The sequence below is a fragment of the Rhincodon typus genome, chromosome 15, assembly GCF_021869965.1.
Source record: "Rhincodon typus isolate 14 chromosome 15, sRhiTyp1.1, whole genome shotgun sequence".
NCBI classification, from domain to species: domain Eukaryota; kingdom Metazoa; phylum Chordata; class Chondrichthyes; order Orectolobiformes; family Rhincodontidae; genus Rhincodon; species Rhincodon typus.
In genome coordinates, this window is record NC_063346.1 from 821,993 (window position 1) to 840,533 (window position 18,541).

Genomic DNA, 18,541 nt, shown 5'->3' on the forward strand with positions numbered 1-18,541 from the left:
TGGTGCGTATATGACATAAGCTGCCAGAGGAAGTGGTAGAGACTTGTACAATTACAACATTTAAAAGACATTTGGACATGAATAGGAAAGGTTTAGAGAGATATGGGCCAAATGCAGGCAAATGGGGCAAGTTCAATTTAGAAAACTTGGTGGCATGGACCTGTTGAGCTGAAGAGCCTACTGTTGTGCTGTATGAATCTATGTGGATTCAGAAACCAAAGATGCATTGTTCAGATTTGCAGATAATACCAAATCAGACACACCAAAACTAGGGCTTAAAAAAATAAGTGACACAAAGTTTGAGAATTGGCAAAACGAAAGGCCAATGAAATTTAATACTGGAGGTATTAAGGATAGTTCACAGGAAAGAAAACTCGGAAACTTATGCTCAGCATAAAAGTTGCTGAAATAGTTACAGGTACAATGGAAACTTATCGAGTCAGTCAGCTCAACACTTAACATTTTAATGTTGATCCATAAACAAGGCAACAAAAATAATATCAGGTCAAGATCAAACCTGACTACAAGCTCTGTCCCACCTGGCATTGGCTGCATTGACACACAGTATTCCATCTACCTCGTCCCCACCTTCTCCCCCATCCAACTCTCATCCTCTTTTTCACTGTACCCCATCCTTTAAAATACATTATTCCTCGTCCAATTTCCCACCTTCTATCAAACATTGAGCACCCCATCCAATTTGGCAACTAGTTAAACACTGGCATTGTACTGCATGCTGCTTCTGAGTGTTTAACACAGTGTTCTCCATCCACTGTCTTTCTCCTTTTCTTATTCGCTTTTCCTATCTTGCTGGATCTCCCTTTCCGTGTCCTACTTTGTCTTTTTCTCTCATTTCCTTGCTCATTCCTTCTCTTTTTCCCTTTCCTTCTAGCACACCCTATCTCTTTCCCTTCATCTCCGTATCTCTCTTTCTCTCTCTCCTGCTCTCATTCACTCTCTTACCCTTTTAATCTCCTAATGTTTTGATTGTTAGCATGGTATGGAATGCCTGTGTGACAGACTGAGTTTACAACACACTCAACATGATATCACCCTTACCCACTGACCCCTAAGGTGAAAGTTTGACTATTGTGTCCCGTATCAGAGTCATGGCTCAGAATTCAGATGAGAAACTATACAAGTTATTGGCAAAGAACAAGAATAATTTCAGACATTTAGTGATTCAGTCAGAATATTACATTTCCTCAGATTGAAGCTGTGGAAATCTCAGTTGGGCTGAGAATTAGTGATCACCATACATGTCGGCCAGCTTCTTGAAACGAGGGCCCCAGTCACTAAGGTAGTCATAATCCTGGTCTGAGTCAGAAGCTCTGGATGTGATGGAACTCAGAGTTTCAGCTAGAGAGCCCTCACCCTCATAGTCATAGATCAAAGCAGTGTCATATGGGGGTGCATTCGGATCGTTATCAGCTGCATCCAATCCCTGCAACATAGATTAAAATGAATTTATAGAGAGCTTAATGACAAAGCATACAGCACTAACAAGAGCACATGGTGCTTACTTGTGAAGAGAGACACCTGAGCGCAACACATATGACATATGGTTGACGTAGTTCTATTCTGGTAACTTTAATATCGGTATATGGAGCAGGATACACTTGTAAAGAAAATACTATTAGAGGATGGCTTGTATTTATGATTTGATTTTTACTGCATTGTGTTCTGAAATCCATAAGATACTAGCTGTTGGCATCAAGTGTTGCACATTTTTAAGTGTACGGTGCCTGCAATAATACTCATCAAATAGAGATTACACCAATATCAGCTCACAGTTGATGGGGGACAAAGAAACTCAGTTTTGTCCTCCACACAGGTGGATCAATCTTTCTGAATTCTAGTTGCTACCACTTATACGTTTTTCTTGTTGTGTCTATGACAATTTCTGTCTGACATAGATGAAAACTGCTTGCACTTATAATGATACATTAACAAAACACGCTTGCAGTAATTAGTTAATAAACCACTATTGTTTACTTAACAAGGTCTTTCACCATTGGGCTAATTGTGAGCAGTATGACACCCTTAATAGTGTGTCACTGCCTATAATAACTTCACCCATCTCTTCATAATTAATCACAACAAAATCTGTAAATTACTGCTGTGGTTCTATTGCCTCTGAGTTGCATCTTTGGAAACCCACCTCATTGATGAAGTCCTTGATGTCATTAGGGTTAGCAGGTAGCCTTTTCGGATACTGTGGTTGCCCATAATTGAATGGTGCATCTCTTCTGATTGGCTGTTTTCCTCTGGTTGGGGTTGAGGGCAGGACCTCATCTGGGTTCCTTAATTGGTCAATGTTATAGGCATCCTTGGGGGACAAAAATCAACCGTGAGCAAGTGGTATTGTGGTGATGCATGGAAATTTCAAAATAGATTTCCAAGGCAAAATGTATTAAAGACAGGAATTGAACAGAAACTCTTCCCAATGTATTTTGATGACTGGTTATTTTGCAGGTTATCCTACAATCTTCCTTGATTTCAGAAAAACAAAACTATCCAATCAATAACTGACCAGTAAATTGATAATACATAAGTGATTGAAGCAATCACACTTGAGATATGTAGCAGTGTAGTGATTGAAATGAGGTTAGTCAGGTGAACATCATAGAATATGAGTTCCCTGATTGGGGCCATTAGATGAATTTAGGAGTGTCAGACATCCTGTTCAGTCTAAGAGCTGGCTCAGAGGAAGCTGGATCAGTATCAAGGACTTTCCACATGTAAATTAAGGGTGACTTAGTGACAGAAGACTGGTCTCTGTGGAGTTATTTCAGTGGTGGTGAAAGAAAAGCAAGCTGCTGAAGACATTCTCTCGCAACAGTTGTCTGAGTTGGGGCAAACATTTCTGGCATCATGCTCTTATTCAGAAGCATAATTTGTTTCATCCTGCTGTCAAAGACTGGGTTATTTTTTCTGGGCAAATGGCATTTGGCAGATGGAAAGCAATGAGTAATTCTGATAGCTTGAGGACCCGCAGTTTTTTTCTGTTATTAGGAGTCTAACTTTCCCTGAGGCACCAAGTATTAAAACCTTTCAAGAGTTGATGGATTTAGTTAAGGAATATTACGACCCCAAGCTTCTTCTAATTCTGAAATGCTATTGGTTTTACTTGGCAATTCAAAAACCAGGGGAATCCATATTTAGATTTTTGACTAAGTTAAGATAACTGGCAGAGGCATGTGACTTTGATTTAACCCTTAATGAGATGCTGAGAGTGTTTGGTATGCAGTATTAATGAAGTAACCATGTAAAAGTGCCTACCTAGCTAAAGCCCAACTGGACTTCAAACAGACACTACAACTGGCTCAGAGATAGTAGGAACTGCAGATGCTGGAGAATCGGAGATTACAAGGTGTAGAGCTGGATGAACACAGCAGGCCAAGCAGCATCAGAAGAGCAGGAAAAGCTAACATTTTGGCCTGCTGTGTTCATCCAGCTCTACACCTTGTTATCTCTTACTACAACTGGCTTTAGCATTGTAAAATGAGGGAAGTGAGCATATGAATTGTAGGGTATTCCAATGGAAGTGGACACCCTCGCCAGTCTGACTGAGCTTATGGAACACCACATGAGGGCAGGCAGTTGTATAGCCTCACTCTAGGCCAGCTCACAACTAGAGTGCTAGTAGCACCCTGTCCTCCACCTCCTCATTCTCTCTCTCTGTCTGATCTCAGTCTCTCAGGTGTACTTTCTCCATCTTTCTCTTGGCCTGTCTATCTCTCTCTCTGACTCTCACTTTCACTGATTAGTTCTCTGATCACTTATGGAAACACAGCAAGGGGAGGAGATGATTATCTCCTCAAACCATACAATGAGATCATGGCTGATCTGTGACCTTCTTCCATCCACCTGCATTTTTCACATATTCCTGAATACCTTTGTTAATAAAAATGTATCAATCTCAAATTTTAAATTCTGTTGAATACAGAGGATGAGGATGACATGTGAAGAATATGTATTATATAGGAACAGGGATTATATATGGGATTGGAGGAAGTTTACATAAAATGGGGATTATATATAATGATAAGGATTATATATGGATAGTGGATTATTTATGAAAAGGGGCGATTACGATCAGAGGGTAGGGTTTATATACAGAAGGACTAGGGGTGATATACAGATGAGGTGGGGATTATATATGGAGAGATGAAGATTATATATGGAGGGAGGGGGCAGGGATGTAGAGGGGTGTGGATTATATTCAAAGATAAATGCAGCCTGCAGTTGTCCTGCATATGGTGATGTTGTTTAGGACATTATTTACTCTCATTTGTGAATTGCTCACTGACCTGATCTTCCTCTCCTCCTCCCTGCTCATCGTAGTTTAAAATGTTGTCCCGAATGTCATCTTCAGAAGCAGCCAGGAGTCCCTTGTGATGGAGGCGGCGGTGAAGAAAGTCAGAAACTGCCACAAGCAGAATGAGAACTGGTATAGTGATAGTGTGAAAGAAAGAGAGAGAGAGAGAGAAAGAGAGAATATACGTCAGAATGATCATCAAAATGGACCGCAAAACGGAGCTAGGAGTTTTCCCTGGGCCTAAGGGAAATGTTACTGTCTTTCTCTTTGGATTCCTAACCAGATGTAGATTTCATTTGTTCACATGATGCACGTGTTGCTAGTTGGGCCAGCATTTGCTTCCCATCTTAATTCCTTGAGAAAGTGATGATGAGCTGCCTTCTTGAATCCTGCAGTTCTTTTGGTGTAGAGACACTAAAGATGGTAACTTTCATTTTTCTGTATCTTCAATTGTGGACTGAAAGGGAATATATCTAGAGAAGATCAAGGCACATAGAAAAGGCAGTACGTTAATCGCAGGTCACTTTAATCTTCACATAGATTGGGGAAATCAAATTGGCAGAGGTAGCCACAGGAGGAACTCATAGGGCTGAATGTTTTTTTTGGCTGTATGAGTTGCATTATGTTTTTGGAGGGATTCTTGACACAAGGCCCAATGAGATGTTCTGAGGAAGGGTCACCAGATCCGAAATATTAACTCTGTTTTTTCCTTCACAGATGCTGCCAGACCTGCTGAGCTTTTCCAGCAACTTCTGTTTTTGTTCCGGATTTACAACATCCACAGTACTTTCGGTTTTTATCCAATGAGATGTCTCACCATATCTTACTAAATGCGTCTCATTAACTTCCTAACTATTCTCTGACATTCCTCAAGTTCAATTCTATCCACATCATACCACATGCCAGGTCCCTGTAGGGAGTGCTGCCTGGTTTGTTGTTCACCAGTTCCCTGGTTCTGGCACTGGGCTGATGCAGTGGAATGTGGTGTGGTGGAAAAACACAGGAGGCAGATGTTTCAGAGGCAAAGAAAATACTGATTTTATTGAACAAACAATTGAATATATTTACAGAAAACAAGAAAGTGAATATTAAAACTCACCTATCTCTGACCTCTACCTTGTCTCCCAGTTGACTTAACTCCCAATTAAGCCTTGCAGTTAATACTGGATACAGTGGTAAATAGAGACAGTGGATGGCTGTTACTTATGCTAATAGGGAAGAGAGAGAGAGAGGGAGGGAGAGAGAGAGAGAAATTACCTGCTGATCCCAAGTCCTTTTCCACTTCCCTTCCTAAGAGGTGCCCTATGCCGTTAGCCCCAAACCATTCTTTCCCCCTGTCGGAGACTGGCCAAGCTGGGTTAGAGAGTCTCGATGACCTTAGGCTCACCCCTGGTGTGAAAACATGATTTTGACTGGCTCTCGTCTGTAGTCTCTTGCCATGGCTCAGACTCTGCGAAGGGCTGCAAGTACCTGTAACAGGCAGTCTAGTGGTGTCCGCTGATGCGATTTGATGCGTGGGACCAGACCAGTGAGTACCTTGGGTTTTCTTTCTTTTCTGGTGGTCCTTGCGAGCAGGTTGCTGGTGTTGCCCTGGTTGGTGTTTCGTGTCTCTGGATGCCTTCAGTTGCCTCCAGACGTTGAGTGGAAGTTCTTAGTTAGTTGCTGGTGTTCAGTGATTGGTAATGCAGTGCTGGTCGCACAAAGCCCAGACTTGCAGTGCCCCACTTACAGTGCAGGAGTCTCGGTACACTCACTCTCTTTCTTTCCTCCTCTTCCTTCACTCACATGCTTTCCTTCACTCCTGTGCTGGGCTTGGGATCTCCAGTTATACCCAAATGCAGGCCCCCCTTATCTTCCACCAAATTTGTTGTGCTATTGTTCCTTCTCTTGGGGCTGAATGGGCTTCCTGAGCACTGGAGTAGGTGTGAATGGTTTTTCGATTGAAGTGAATGGTTTTGATGGGTTTGGAATGTCCAGCATTTCCCTTGGATGGGTATCCGTTCCGTTTCACATAGTGGTTTTTTACATCCAAGGTGAAACAGGTTTGCATGTAGCATAATGGTGCAGAATGTTCGGTATTCTTGTGCATGAGCACTGATTGGGAATTGATACCTCTGTAGGCTCCAAAGGGTCTGAAATTTTTGATGTTGCTTGTTTCCTGCAGACAGGCCCGCATTGTTTTTAGCTGGGGCATGAATAAGGGACTTCCTTTAGTTGCTGCAAGCTAACCCCTGTTCCAGACATCTGCCCGTGGGCTTGTATATTTTCCAGTCTGTCCCAGCCAGCCTGTTCCTGGCTCATTTGCAGCCCATGGTTTCTGGAGTCCCAAAAGTTCAGTGAATTTAATTTCCACAACTTCTGCCTTCAGGGGCTTTTAAATCCACGGAATGTCAATAAACTGATGGGGATTTTTGCCCCACCTTACAGTCCCAGAATACCTCTGCAGTCACTGAATATCTGCTAAAAGACAACAAGCATCCTCACCATGGAGCGGCTGAGGGCTAGAGCAGAGCGGTCTGGAGGCCTGAGCGGAGCAGGGATGGCCATCATGTCTGGAGCAGAACGCGGACAGTTGTTGGACCAGCGCAGATAGATGGTCAGCAGCTTGCAAGTCCAGTCAGACCATGCGTCGAAGCCTCCTGCATTAATCTACTGCAGGTCCTTTATAGAAAGGCTATCTTGTTAACTTTTTTTATAACTTATACCAAAAATAATTGTAAGGTAATGTCAGAGATAGTAGGAATTGCAGATGCTGGAAAATCTGAGATAACAAGGTGTAGAGCTGGATGAACACAGCAGGCCAAGCAGCATCATAGGAGCAGGAAGGCTGACGTTTCGGGCCTAGACCCTTCTTCAGAAATGGGGGAGGGGAAGGGGGTTCTGAAATAAATAGGGAGAGAGGGGGAGGCGGATAGAAGATGGATAAAGGAGCAGATAGGTGGAGAGGAGACAGACAGGTCAAAGAGGCAGGGATGGAGCCAGTAAAGGTGAGTGTAGGTGGGGAGGTAGGTAGGAGATAGATCAGTCCAGGGAGGACAGACAGGTCAAGGGGGTGGGATGAGGTTGGTCGGTAGGAGATGGGGGTGCGGCTTAAGGTGGGAGGAGGGGATAGGTGGGAGGAAGAACAGGTTAGGGAAGCAGGGATGAGCTGGGCTGGTTTTGGGATGTGGTAGGGCGAGGGGAGATTTTGAAGCTTGTGAAATCCACATTGATACCAATGGGCTGCAGGGTTCCCAAGCGGAATATGAGTTGCTGTTCCTGCAACCTTCGGGTGGCATCATTGTGGCACTGCAGGAGGCCCAGGATGGACATGTTGTCTGAGGAATGGGAGGTGCAGTTGCTTATTGCGAACCAAGCGTAGGTGTTCTGCAAAGCAGTCCCCAAGCCTCCGCTTGGTTACCCCGATGTAGAGGAGGCCATAATGGGAACAGCAGATGCAGTATACCACATTAACAGATGTGCAGGTGAACATCTGCTTGATGTGGAAAGTCTTCTTGGGGCCTGGGACGGGGATGAGGGAGGAGGTGTGGGGGCAGGTGTAGCATTTCCTGCGGTTGCAGGGAAAAGTGCCGGGTGTGGTGGGGTTGGAGGGGAGTGTGGAGCGGACAAGGAGAGAGTGGTCCCTCCGGAAAGCAGATAAGGGTGGGGAGGGAAAAATGTCTTTGGTGGTGGGGTCGGATTGCAGATGGCGGAAGTGTCGGAGGATGATGTGTTGGATCTGGAGGTTGGTGGGGTGGTACATGAGGACGAGGGGGATTCTTTTTTGGTTGTTATTGCGGGGACGGGGTGTGAGGGACGAGTTGCGGGAAATGCAGGAGACACGGTCGAGGGCGTTCTCGACCACTGAGGGGGGGGATGTTGCAATCCTTGAAAAACGAGGAAATCTGAGATGTATGGGAGTGGAATGCTTCATCCTGGGAGCAGATGCGGCGGAGGCGAAGGAATTGGGAATAGGGGATGGCATTTTTGCAGGAAGGTGGGTGGGAGGAGATATATTCTCGGTAGCTGTGGGAGTTGGTGGGCTTGAAATGGATATCGGTTTCTAGGTGGTTGCCCGAGATGGAGACAGAGAGGTCCAGGAAGGTGAGAGAGGTGTTAGAGATGGTCCAGGTGAACTTAAGTTTGGGGTGGAAGGTGTTAGTGAAGTGTATGAACTGTTCGAGCTCCTCGTGGGAGCACGAGGCGGCGCCGATACAGTCATCAATTTAACGGAGGAAGAGGTGGGGTTTAGGACCAGTGTAGGTACGGAAGAGGGATTGTTCCACGTAACCTACAAAGAGGCAGGCATAGCTTGGGCCCATGCAGGTACCCATGGCCACCCCCTTTGTCTGTAGGAAGTGGGAGGAATTGAAAGAGAAGTTGTTGAGGGCGAGGACGAGTTCGGCTAAGCGGATGAGGGTGTCAGTGGAGGGGGCCTGGTCAGGCCTGCGGGACAGGAAGAAGCGGAGGGACTGTCACTTCTTTTTTCTTTATTTCTCTATTTTGTATGTAAGATTTGTACCTAGGTACTTTGTACCTAAGATGGTAACACGTGGAGTGACATTGTAAACTTTTCACTGTACTCCTGTACTTCAATATACGTGACAATAAACCTAATACTAATTCTTTTAATTTTTTTCCCTGGCCTCAATGTCCAAAAGTGTTGATGTAGATGAGATGGTCAGGGAGGTGTACAGTTTACAGGGAGCCAATGCATTAAGATGGCTAAGGACTAGGGACCCTGCAGATCTGTGTCCTGTGTGGTGCATTAGTCTATGTAATTATATGTCCTGCAGCCTCTTCTCTTTCACAGGTCGATACACTTTACCCACCCACTCTAAGTATGGTTGAAAACACTTCTTTCTCATTGCATATTCTCAATTTTCAGCCTGATGGAAGGCTACAGTCAGCACTCTTCAGCTGGTGGCTTCCAGCCTCTACCTTTACAGTGTCAGTGAGACTCAGAGCGACCAGATTTCCTTCCTGTGAACTCCATAGGCTTTGCATCTCCCCAGGACCCCACCCACCCACCCCATCTACATGAGTCTGTGGCTTTCTATCTTCCCCTCCCTCAATGCCCCTTATAGTCATACACTGGCCATTCCTTGAAGCCTAACTATGATAAACTCCCACTACCACATGACCTTTTTCCCAACTATGCTTTCCCGTATCACAATTGTGCAGATATTGTTGTCCCCTTTCACAGTTTGTCATCCCCTCTCTCTCCTGGCCTGTAGCTCCCAATCCTGAAGAATTGGTTTCTGAATCGCTCTCCCACAGCAACAGCCTCCCTTGTCACACCCTTCTTGTCATGTAGTTTCTGTGGACGACTGTATTTTCACAGCCCATCCCACTGAGCAATCTAATCGGACAACCCCAGAGAAGAAGTGTCCAGACCCTTTACCGGTGGTCACATATCTCCCCAATCTCACTAGCCCTATCAGCCAGACTGGATCCTATAGCACCATATGACTGACTGTTACCCTCTCCCTAATGTGCAGAAGCATGGATTCCCTGACCTAGATCACCCGACCTGATGTCTGACCGTAGCCAATCCCCTGGACTGGTCTTGAAGGCTACGCTTGATGTACTGTGCAAGAACCCTATGACTGACAAGTGCCTCATTTGCTGAAGACTAGTTGTCTAACTCTTTGAGACATGGCTACCTGCTTGTTGCACATGCAATATGTTTGCCAGATAAGCTGCTGTCACACAGTGCAGGTGGAAGATTGACATAGAGCAAGATGTTCACCAGTTTGACTGAGGACTAATGAGCAACAAGGCAAGCTGCTGGTTATGTGGCAATGCAAGGCACAGATGCTGAGTGTGTGTAGGCAGGTATAAAGTGAGTGAACACAAAGAGTGCAAGTAAGCAGACTTCAGATTCAACCTGATCCAATCTATAACCTGTGTGTTTGACCCTACATGCCAGTGTCCCTGCTACAGCCTTTCAATGCTAGTTGCTGGTGTGCCCGGCAATGCAAATCGTGCTGCCTAAGAGACAGGTATCAGAGAGGTGCCACGATGATCATGAGGGTTTGGCAAATGCAAGATACAAATGTCCATGGGTGATGGATAGGTGCAGCTGGTGGCCATAGATCATGCCCTGAGATGCTGTTTAATTCTCAGCGACATGGAAACTCTTTACAGCCAGTGACGAGCTAAAGTCACTAGATACTCGCTATGAATTCCATTTTGAGTTTTCTCGACTTCTAGCTTGTTAATGTAGGAAGTTGAATATTAGTGAAACAAGTTAAGCCATTAGTAAGGCATTTAACAAGTTATAATCCCCCTTATTTGGCAACATGCCATTGCCTAAAGAAAAATGCACCTCACCACTCAGCAAATGCATGAAAGACGCTCCCAACATTGATATTGGCCTCGTCGGACTCCTCATCTGATTCTGCCACCATCCACTGGTAGATTATCTCAGTTGCTCAGACCACTATAAAAGACTTTGCCCATAGAGTGTATTCGGGGCAGTTTTTTGGTACAATATGCTGTGGATCCAATCAGGGATCAGGCTATTTTGGATATAGCAATGTGTAATGAGGCAAGTTTAACAAATGATCGCAGAATAAAAGATCCCTAGGAAACATTGACCATAACATAGAATTTAATCATCAGTTTAAGATTAAGAAAGCTGGATCAGAAACGACTGTTGCAAACTTAACTTAGGATAATTATAAAAGAATAAGGGCAGAGTTAGCTGGACTGAACTGAGAAAAAAGTTTAGAGAAAAGATGGTTGAGGAACAATGGCAGATTTTTAAGAAGATATTGGTAAACCTGAGGAATGGGAAAGCTTTAGGAAACAACAAAAAGAACCAGAAAATGGTGTAAATAAACTTTTGAGGCTAAACTTGCAAGTAATATCAAGATGAACAACAAGAGCTTATTTAAATATATAGAAAGGAAAAGAGAGGCCAAAATGAACATTAATACCTCAGAGAATGAGGCTGGGAAAATAATAATGGGGAACCAGGAAATGACAGAGGAGTTGAATAAATACTATGCATCAATCTTCATAGTATAAAATACTAATAACATTCTAGAAATACTAAATAATCAAGGAGTAAAAGGGGGAAAGAGGAAATAAATACGATCACCGGGGAAAAAGTATTAGAGAAATAAATGGGACTAAAGGACAACAAGTACCCGTGACTTGATTAGATGTATAAATAATAGGATATTAAAAGAAGCGATATAGAGATAATGGATGTACTAATAGTAACTTTGCAAGAATTCCTGGATTCAGGAAAAAGTTCTAGAGGATTGGAGAACTGTCAATGTAAGAGTCTTATGCAAACGGGGGAGACAAAAAAAACAAGTAACAATAGACCAGTTAGCTTAACACCTGTTTTTGGGACGTAATAGCAGAGCATTTAGAAATGCAAAATATGATCAAGCACAGTCAGCATGGATTCATGTAGGGGAGATCATGCCTGATAAATTTATTAGAATTCTTTGAGGAAATAGCAAGAATGATAGTAAAGGGGAACTAGTGGATGTCATAGTTATTTTGGAGTGTTTGGAATTCTTCACCACAGAAGGCTATAGAGGCTGGTCATTCAGTATATTCAATTTTTAAATTGGTAAGGGAATTGAGGGCTATAGGGAGAAGGCATGAAAGTGGAATTGAGGATTATCACATCAGTCATGATCTCATAGAATGATGAGCACAGACTTGATGGGTTGAAAAGGATACTTCTGTTCCTCCATCTTCTGATTTTTTTTGGCTTAAGCTCTGTAACTGGAAGGCTTAATGCCATGGACTATATGTGAAACAAATGCTATGGGAAGGAATCATTGGAATTGCAAGGAAATTGTGATACTCACAAAGTAAGAGCAGGACGCTGGCGAGAATAACCATTGCAGCTCCAAAGCTCAGACCCACATGGGTACCAAGAATTGCAGCTACTCCTGGTGTACAATCCCCTTTCACGCTGCACAAACAAATGGTCACATTCAGGATGTGGTCCTGACTTAGACGTGGCTGGCCCGAGTCACTCACACGAATCTGGAGGCTGTAAGTTCCTTCATTAATATCCTGCCGAGCTCTCAGTTTAGAATGTGTGTCTGTCGGTGAGAACGGAAAAATTGAAATCTCTCTTGAGTTGCCAAATTCTGCATTCCATCAGCAACATCCCCTTGATAATTTTCAGTGTTCCAAACCTATTATCACAAAATCCAGTAACAAAATAAAAATTCTGGAAACACACAGATTTGAATTTTGGGTCATGGTGGTGTTATGGATGGGGTTGGTCAGGATTTAGTTTTAGGATCAATCCTATTCTTTAGAGGCTGCTGGTAAATAAATTCCAATGGCCTCACCAGGCTAATATTGAGGCGTTATTTGCAGATGAGTAACTTCTTGCCTCAGGCATGGATTCATGTAACTCTGGGGATAATATATATATGTTTAGTAGCAATGGGGCAGCACAATGGCTCAGTAGTTAGCACTGATGCCTCACAGCGCCAGGGACCTGGATTTGATTCCACCCTCGGGTGACTGTTTGTGTGGAGATTGCACATTCTCCCTGTGGCTGTGTGGGTTTCCTCCAGGTGTTCTGGTTTCCTCCCACTGTCCAAAGATGTGCAGGTTAGGTGGATTGGCCATGCTAAATTGGCCCTAGTGTTCAGGGATATGCAGACTAGGTGGATTAGCCATGGGAAATACCGGGTTACAGGGATAGGGTAGGGGTGGGATGCTGTTCAGAGGAATGGCGTGGACTTGATGGGCCAAATGGCCTGCTTCCACACTGAAGGAACTCTATGATTGTCTATGTGGACATTTTCAGTTTAGATACAAAGTAAACCTCCCTGTACTATTTAAAATTGAAAGTTAAGCTTCTTCTACACTGTCCCCATCAAAAAATCCCAGGACAGGGGGCAGTATGGGGATAGATATAGAGCTACACTGTTCCCACCAAACATTCCCATCATAGGATTCAGTACAGAGAAATTCTCATTCTATGCTGTCCCTGTGAAACACTCCCAGGACAAGTACAGTTTGGAATGAGACACAGAGTGAGCTGTCTCTACACTGTCCTTGGTAAACCACATGCAGGACAAGTACAGCTCAGATTTAGATACAGATTAAAGTTTCTGTCTATGAACAGTGACTGGCAATGGACCATCCTTATTGTATCTGATGTTTCCTAACTCATTTCACCCTCAGACTGCACCCACCATTTAAATGGCTGATTGTCCAGTTCTGGGAATATTCAGAATCATCAGGAACAATCTCAAAATGAAAGGGTTCAGCATGAGGCTCAAGGTCTCCGTCCAATGCCCAGAGGAGGACTCCGTCATCCTTGTCCCACTGACTGCACAAGAAGCCATATTGTGGGTACAGAATAGGAGGGAAATCATTGACCTCAGTCACGTTAATCTCCAGGGTTCCTGTCGCAGTATATGGTGGCTCTCCTGTCATTACAAACATCACAAGTTAAAGAATTAGAAGAATTCCAAACAAGCATAATTCTCCTTCAATACTGACATTCTATTCCTACAAAACAATGTAGCACTGACAGCATACCCCCATTCTTCCACAAGGGATACAACGAGAATAGATTCCCTGGCCTGAGGAGTCAAGTGATGGTTGAGGAGGGAGCACATTGAACAGATGCCACAGTGAAGAATGGTCACCATCCATGAGAAAAGGGGCGGAAGGGAGAGAGAAAAATAAAAAGTGGAGGAGTGAGGTGGAATGGGCAGAGAAAGAAGGGATAGGGGAGGTGGGTGATAGTAAGGGTAGAGAATAAAAATAAACAGAGGGATATGGTACAGGACAAGGAGAGATGGAAGAGAGAGGGTAAGAGAAGTGGGAGGAAAAAAATGTTCAGGAGAGGAGAGGATTGTTGTTTAATGCAACCCGTTCTAGAACCTGGTCACTTGTCTAATGATTTTTATAAAGCTGCCCATTTCTTCACTATAAAGCATCACCATGTCACTTGTAAGTCATCATCTAATGCAATTCCCTAAATGCCATATTTCCCATTCTGGGAAGCAAGTGCACCTCAAATTGGTGCAGATGTGAAAAATGTATGAGCCGAGTATAACTGAGAACAATTATACGTCCTGCTTTGCAACCACTGTGGAGCTAAACATCTGCAGTAATACAGATAAAATATTGGGAGGAATCTGAAACAATTAGGATCAGTGTGAAATAGACTGAGAAGTACGTGAAGCAAATAAGAATCAATGTAGCAGGTCAGGACCATTGTGAAGCAGACAAGGAGGAATGTGAGCAAGAATTACAATAAAGTAGGTCAGGATCACTGAAATGAGATAGAAGGTGAATGTGAGTTGATTGCCTGGTGATTACAGTGGTGCTATTTCCTTTTCTCCAAAAATAGTCTGAGGACCGGGGAAATTAAAACCTTCAATTTTTTATTTGATAATAAGTATTAAGTAAAGTTTAGGAATTGATAGTAAACTAGAGGTCTAGATTAGGCTAAGTCTTAGGGCTTGGCGTTAATGTACTGACAAGTATAGGGAACTGTTTGCCAGACAGGAAACAAAGAGCAGGAATAAACAGGCTCTCTTCAATTGGCAGGCAATGACTGGTACGACAGGGGTACCACAGTGATTGGTGCTTGGACCCCAGCTATTCACAATATAAATAATTTAGACAAGGGAACTAACTGTAATATCTCTAATGTCTGTAGATGACATGAAGCTGGATGGGAGGGTGAACTGTGAAAAGGATGCTGAGATGCTTCAGTATGATTTGGATGAGTTCAGTGAGTGGGCAGATATATGGCAGATGAAGTATAATATGGATAAATGTGAGATTATCCATTTCAGTTGACTCTTAACTGCCCTCTGGGCAATTAGGGATGGGCAATAAATGCTGCCTCTTCCTGTGAATGAATAAAACAAAAACAATCACTGGAGGAATAGGTTTCACAAATAACCCTATTCTCAATGAAGGGGACCCGAACACATCAGTGCATTGGCAGCATTTTCCTCTCATTTTAGAAGTTACATCAGACTTGTATAAAACACTGATTCAGCCTCATCTGAAGTATTGCATCTAGTTCTGTGCAACACACATTGGAAAGATTGTGAATGTATTTGGGAGGGAAAGATTCACAAAAATAATTCCAGGGATGAGGAACTTCAGTTATGTGGATAGATGAGAGAAGTTGGAGCAATTCTCCATGGAGAAGAGAAGGTCGAGAAAAGATTTAATAGAAGAGTTCAAAATCTTGAGGGGTCTGGATGTAATGGATAAGGAAAATCCAACTTTCCATTGTTGGATGGATCGTCAGAGGTCACAGATTTAAGGTAATTGCAAAATAACGTATTGAGTCATACAGTAATACAGCATGGAAACAGACCCTTTGGCCAAAACTGGTCCATCCTGATCATGGTGCCTGCTCAGCTAGTTCCAATTACCCACATTTGGTCCATATCCCTCTAAACCCTACTCATCCATGTACCTATCTAAATATTTTTTTTAAATGTTGTTATTGTACCTGCCTCAATCACTTTCTCTGGCAGCCCATTTCATATACGCACCACTCTCCGTGTGAAGAAGTTGCCCCTCAGGTCCTTCTTAATTCTTTGCCCTCTCACCTTAAACCTATGCCCTCTAGTTTTCAATTCCCCATCCTTGGGAAAAAGATTATACGCATTCATCCTATCTATGCCCCTCATGATTTTATGTGCTTCAATAAGGTCACCCCTCATTCTCTTACATTCCAAGGAATAAAGTCCTATCCTGTCCAACCTCTCCCTATAAATCAGGCCTATTAGCCCTGGCAACATCCTCATAAATCTTTTTTGCTCACTTTCCAGTTTAACTATAAGATGGTGACCAAAACTGTACACAATACTCCAAGTGCAGCCTCACCAACACCTTATACAACTTTAACATAACGTCCCAACTCCTATACTCAATATCTCAACCAACGAAGGCCAGCATGCTAAATGTCTTCTTCACCACCCGATCTACCCTACATTGGAGACATGAAGAGAACATTATCATATAGAAAGTGGTTAGGATCAGAAATTCACTGTCAGAGAATGTGGTTCAATCAATGCTTTCAAAAGACAATTAGATCAGTATCACAGAATTGTTATGGTTCAGTATGAGACCATTCAGCCCATCATGTCTGCATTGATGCTGTGAAGATTTTGACTTATTGTCAAACCCCAGTGTTTTCCCTGTAACCCTACAAGTTGTTTCTATTTAAATAACCATCAATAGCATTCTTGAATGCCTCAATTGAACCTTACTCCAGTACGTGCTCCAGACAGTGCATTCCAAACCAGAACTATTCATCGTGTGAAAAGGTTTTTTTCTCACCTTACATTTGCTTCTTTTGCAAAACCCTTTGCCCTCTGGTTCTTGATCCTTTTACAAGCAGGAATAATTTCTCCCCGTCCACCCTATCCAGGCTTCACATGATTTTGAAAACTTCTTTCACATCTCCTCTTGAACTTTATCTCTTCAAAGAGGTCCCAACCTCTCCAATCTATCTTCACACTGAAGTTTCTCATCCCTAGAGCTATTCGTGTAAACCTCTTCTGCACTGTCACCAATGTATTCTCATCCTTCTAATTGTGTGTACACAATATTTCAGCTAGGTCTAAGCAATGTTACCTCCCTCCTCTTGTACTGTATGCCCTATAAATTAAGTCCAGAACACTGTATGCTATATTGTCAGCCCTCTCCACCTGTCCTTCTATCGTTAAAGGATTATGCACATGTACATAAGAACATCAGGAGCAGGAGTAGGCCATCTGGCCCTTCAAGCCTGCTCTGCCATTCAACAAGATCATGGCTGATCTTTTCATGGCCTCAGTTCCACTTACCCACCCTCTCGCCATAACCCTTAATTCCTTTTACTATTCAAAAAAATCATCTATCTTAGCTTTAAAAACATTCAATGAGGAAGCCTCAACTACTTCACTGGGCAGGGAATTCCACAGATTCACAACCCTTTGGGTAAAGAAGTTTCTCCTCAATTCAGTCCTAAATCTGCACCACCCCCAATTTTGAGGCTATGCCCTCTTGTTCTAGTTTCACTGGCCAGTGGAAACGTCCTCCCTGCTTCTATCTTATCTATTCCTTTCATACTTTATACGTTTCAATAAGATCCCCCTCATTCTTCTAAATTCCAATGAATATAATCCCAGTCTATTCAATCTGTCCTCATAAGCCAACCCTGTACATCCAGGTATCTCTGCTTCTGCACATCTTTTAGAGTGATTCACTTTACTTTTTATTGCCTCTCCTCCATATTGAAATTCATCCACTAAATATCCATCTGAAAAAATATTGCAGGCTACAGGGAAAAGGTAGGAGAATGTCAGTATGTGACTTGCTTCAGCAACTTTTTCCACGCAGAGGGTGGTGCGTGTGTGGAATGAGCTGCCAGAGGAAGTGGTGGAGGCTGGTACACCTACAACATTTATGTAGATAGGCCAACAAGAGGCGAGGCCACACTGCATTTGATACTGGGTAATGAACCAGGCCAGGTGTTAGATTTGGAGGTAGGTGAGCACTTTGGTGATAGTGACCACAATTCGGTTACGTTTACTTTAGCGATGGAAAGGGATAGGTATATACCGCAGGGAAAGAGTTATAGCTGGGGGAAAGGCAATTATGAGGCGATTAGGCAAGATTTAGGATGCATGGGATGGAGAAGGAAACTGCAGGGGCTGGGCACAATTGAAATGTAGAGCTTGTTCAAGGAACAGCTACTGCGTGTCCTTGAGAAGTATGTACCTGTCAGGCAGGGAGGAAGTGGTCGAGCGAGGGATCCGTGGTTTACTAAAGAAGTTGAATCTCTTGTCAAGAGGAAGAAGGAGGCTTATGTAGAGATGAGGCGTGAAGGCTCAGTTAGGGCACTTGAGAGTTACAACTTAGCCAGGAAAGACCTAAAGAGAGAGCTAAGAAGAGCCAGGAGGGGACATGAGAAGTCTTTAGCAGGTAGGATCAAGGAAAACCCTAAAGCTTTCTATAGGTATGTCAGGAATAAAAGAATGACTAGAGTAAGATTAGGGCCAGTCAAGGACAGTAGTGGGAAGTTGTGCGTGGAGTCCGAAGAGACAGGAGAGGCGCTAAATGAATATTTTTCATCAGTATTCACACAGGAAAAAGACAATGTAGTCGAGGAGAATACTGAGATACAGGCTATTAGACTAGACGGAATTGAGGTTCATAAGGAGGAGGTGTGAGCAATTCTGGAAGGTGTGAAAATAGATAAGTCCCCTGGGCCGGATG

General features: G+C 43.3%; 1 protein-coding gene across 1 annotated transcript in view; it reads right to left on the reverse strand.

The window, feature by feature from the left end:
• Positions 1-326: 326 nt before the first annotated feature.
• Positions 327-18,541, reverse strand: part of cdh15 (cadherin 15, type 1, M-cadherin (myotubule)) — an 87,599-nt gene continuing 69,384 nt past the window's right edge. The window contains exons 10-14 of the mRNA XM_048605526.1: positions 13,492-13,728; positions 12,139-12,378; positions 4,314-4,450; positions 2,162-2,329; positions 327-1,444 (exon numbers count right to left, since the gene is read on the reverse strand). Coding sequence (XP_048461483.1) covers positions 1,244-1,444; positions 2,162-2,329; positions 4,314-4,450; positions 12,139-12,378; positions 13,492-13,728 — 983 coding nt within the window. The 3' untranslated portion in view covers positions 327-1,243. The remainder of the gene's footprint in view (positions 1,445-2,161; positions 2,330-4,313; positions 4,451-12,138; positions 12,379-13,491; positions 13,729-18,541) is intronic.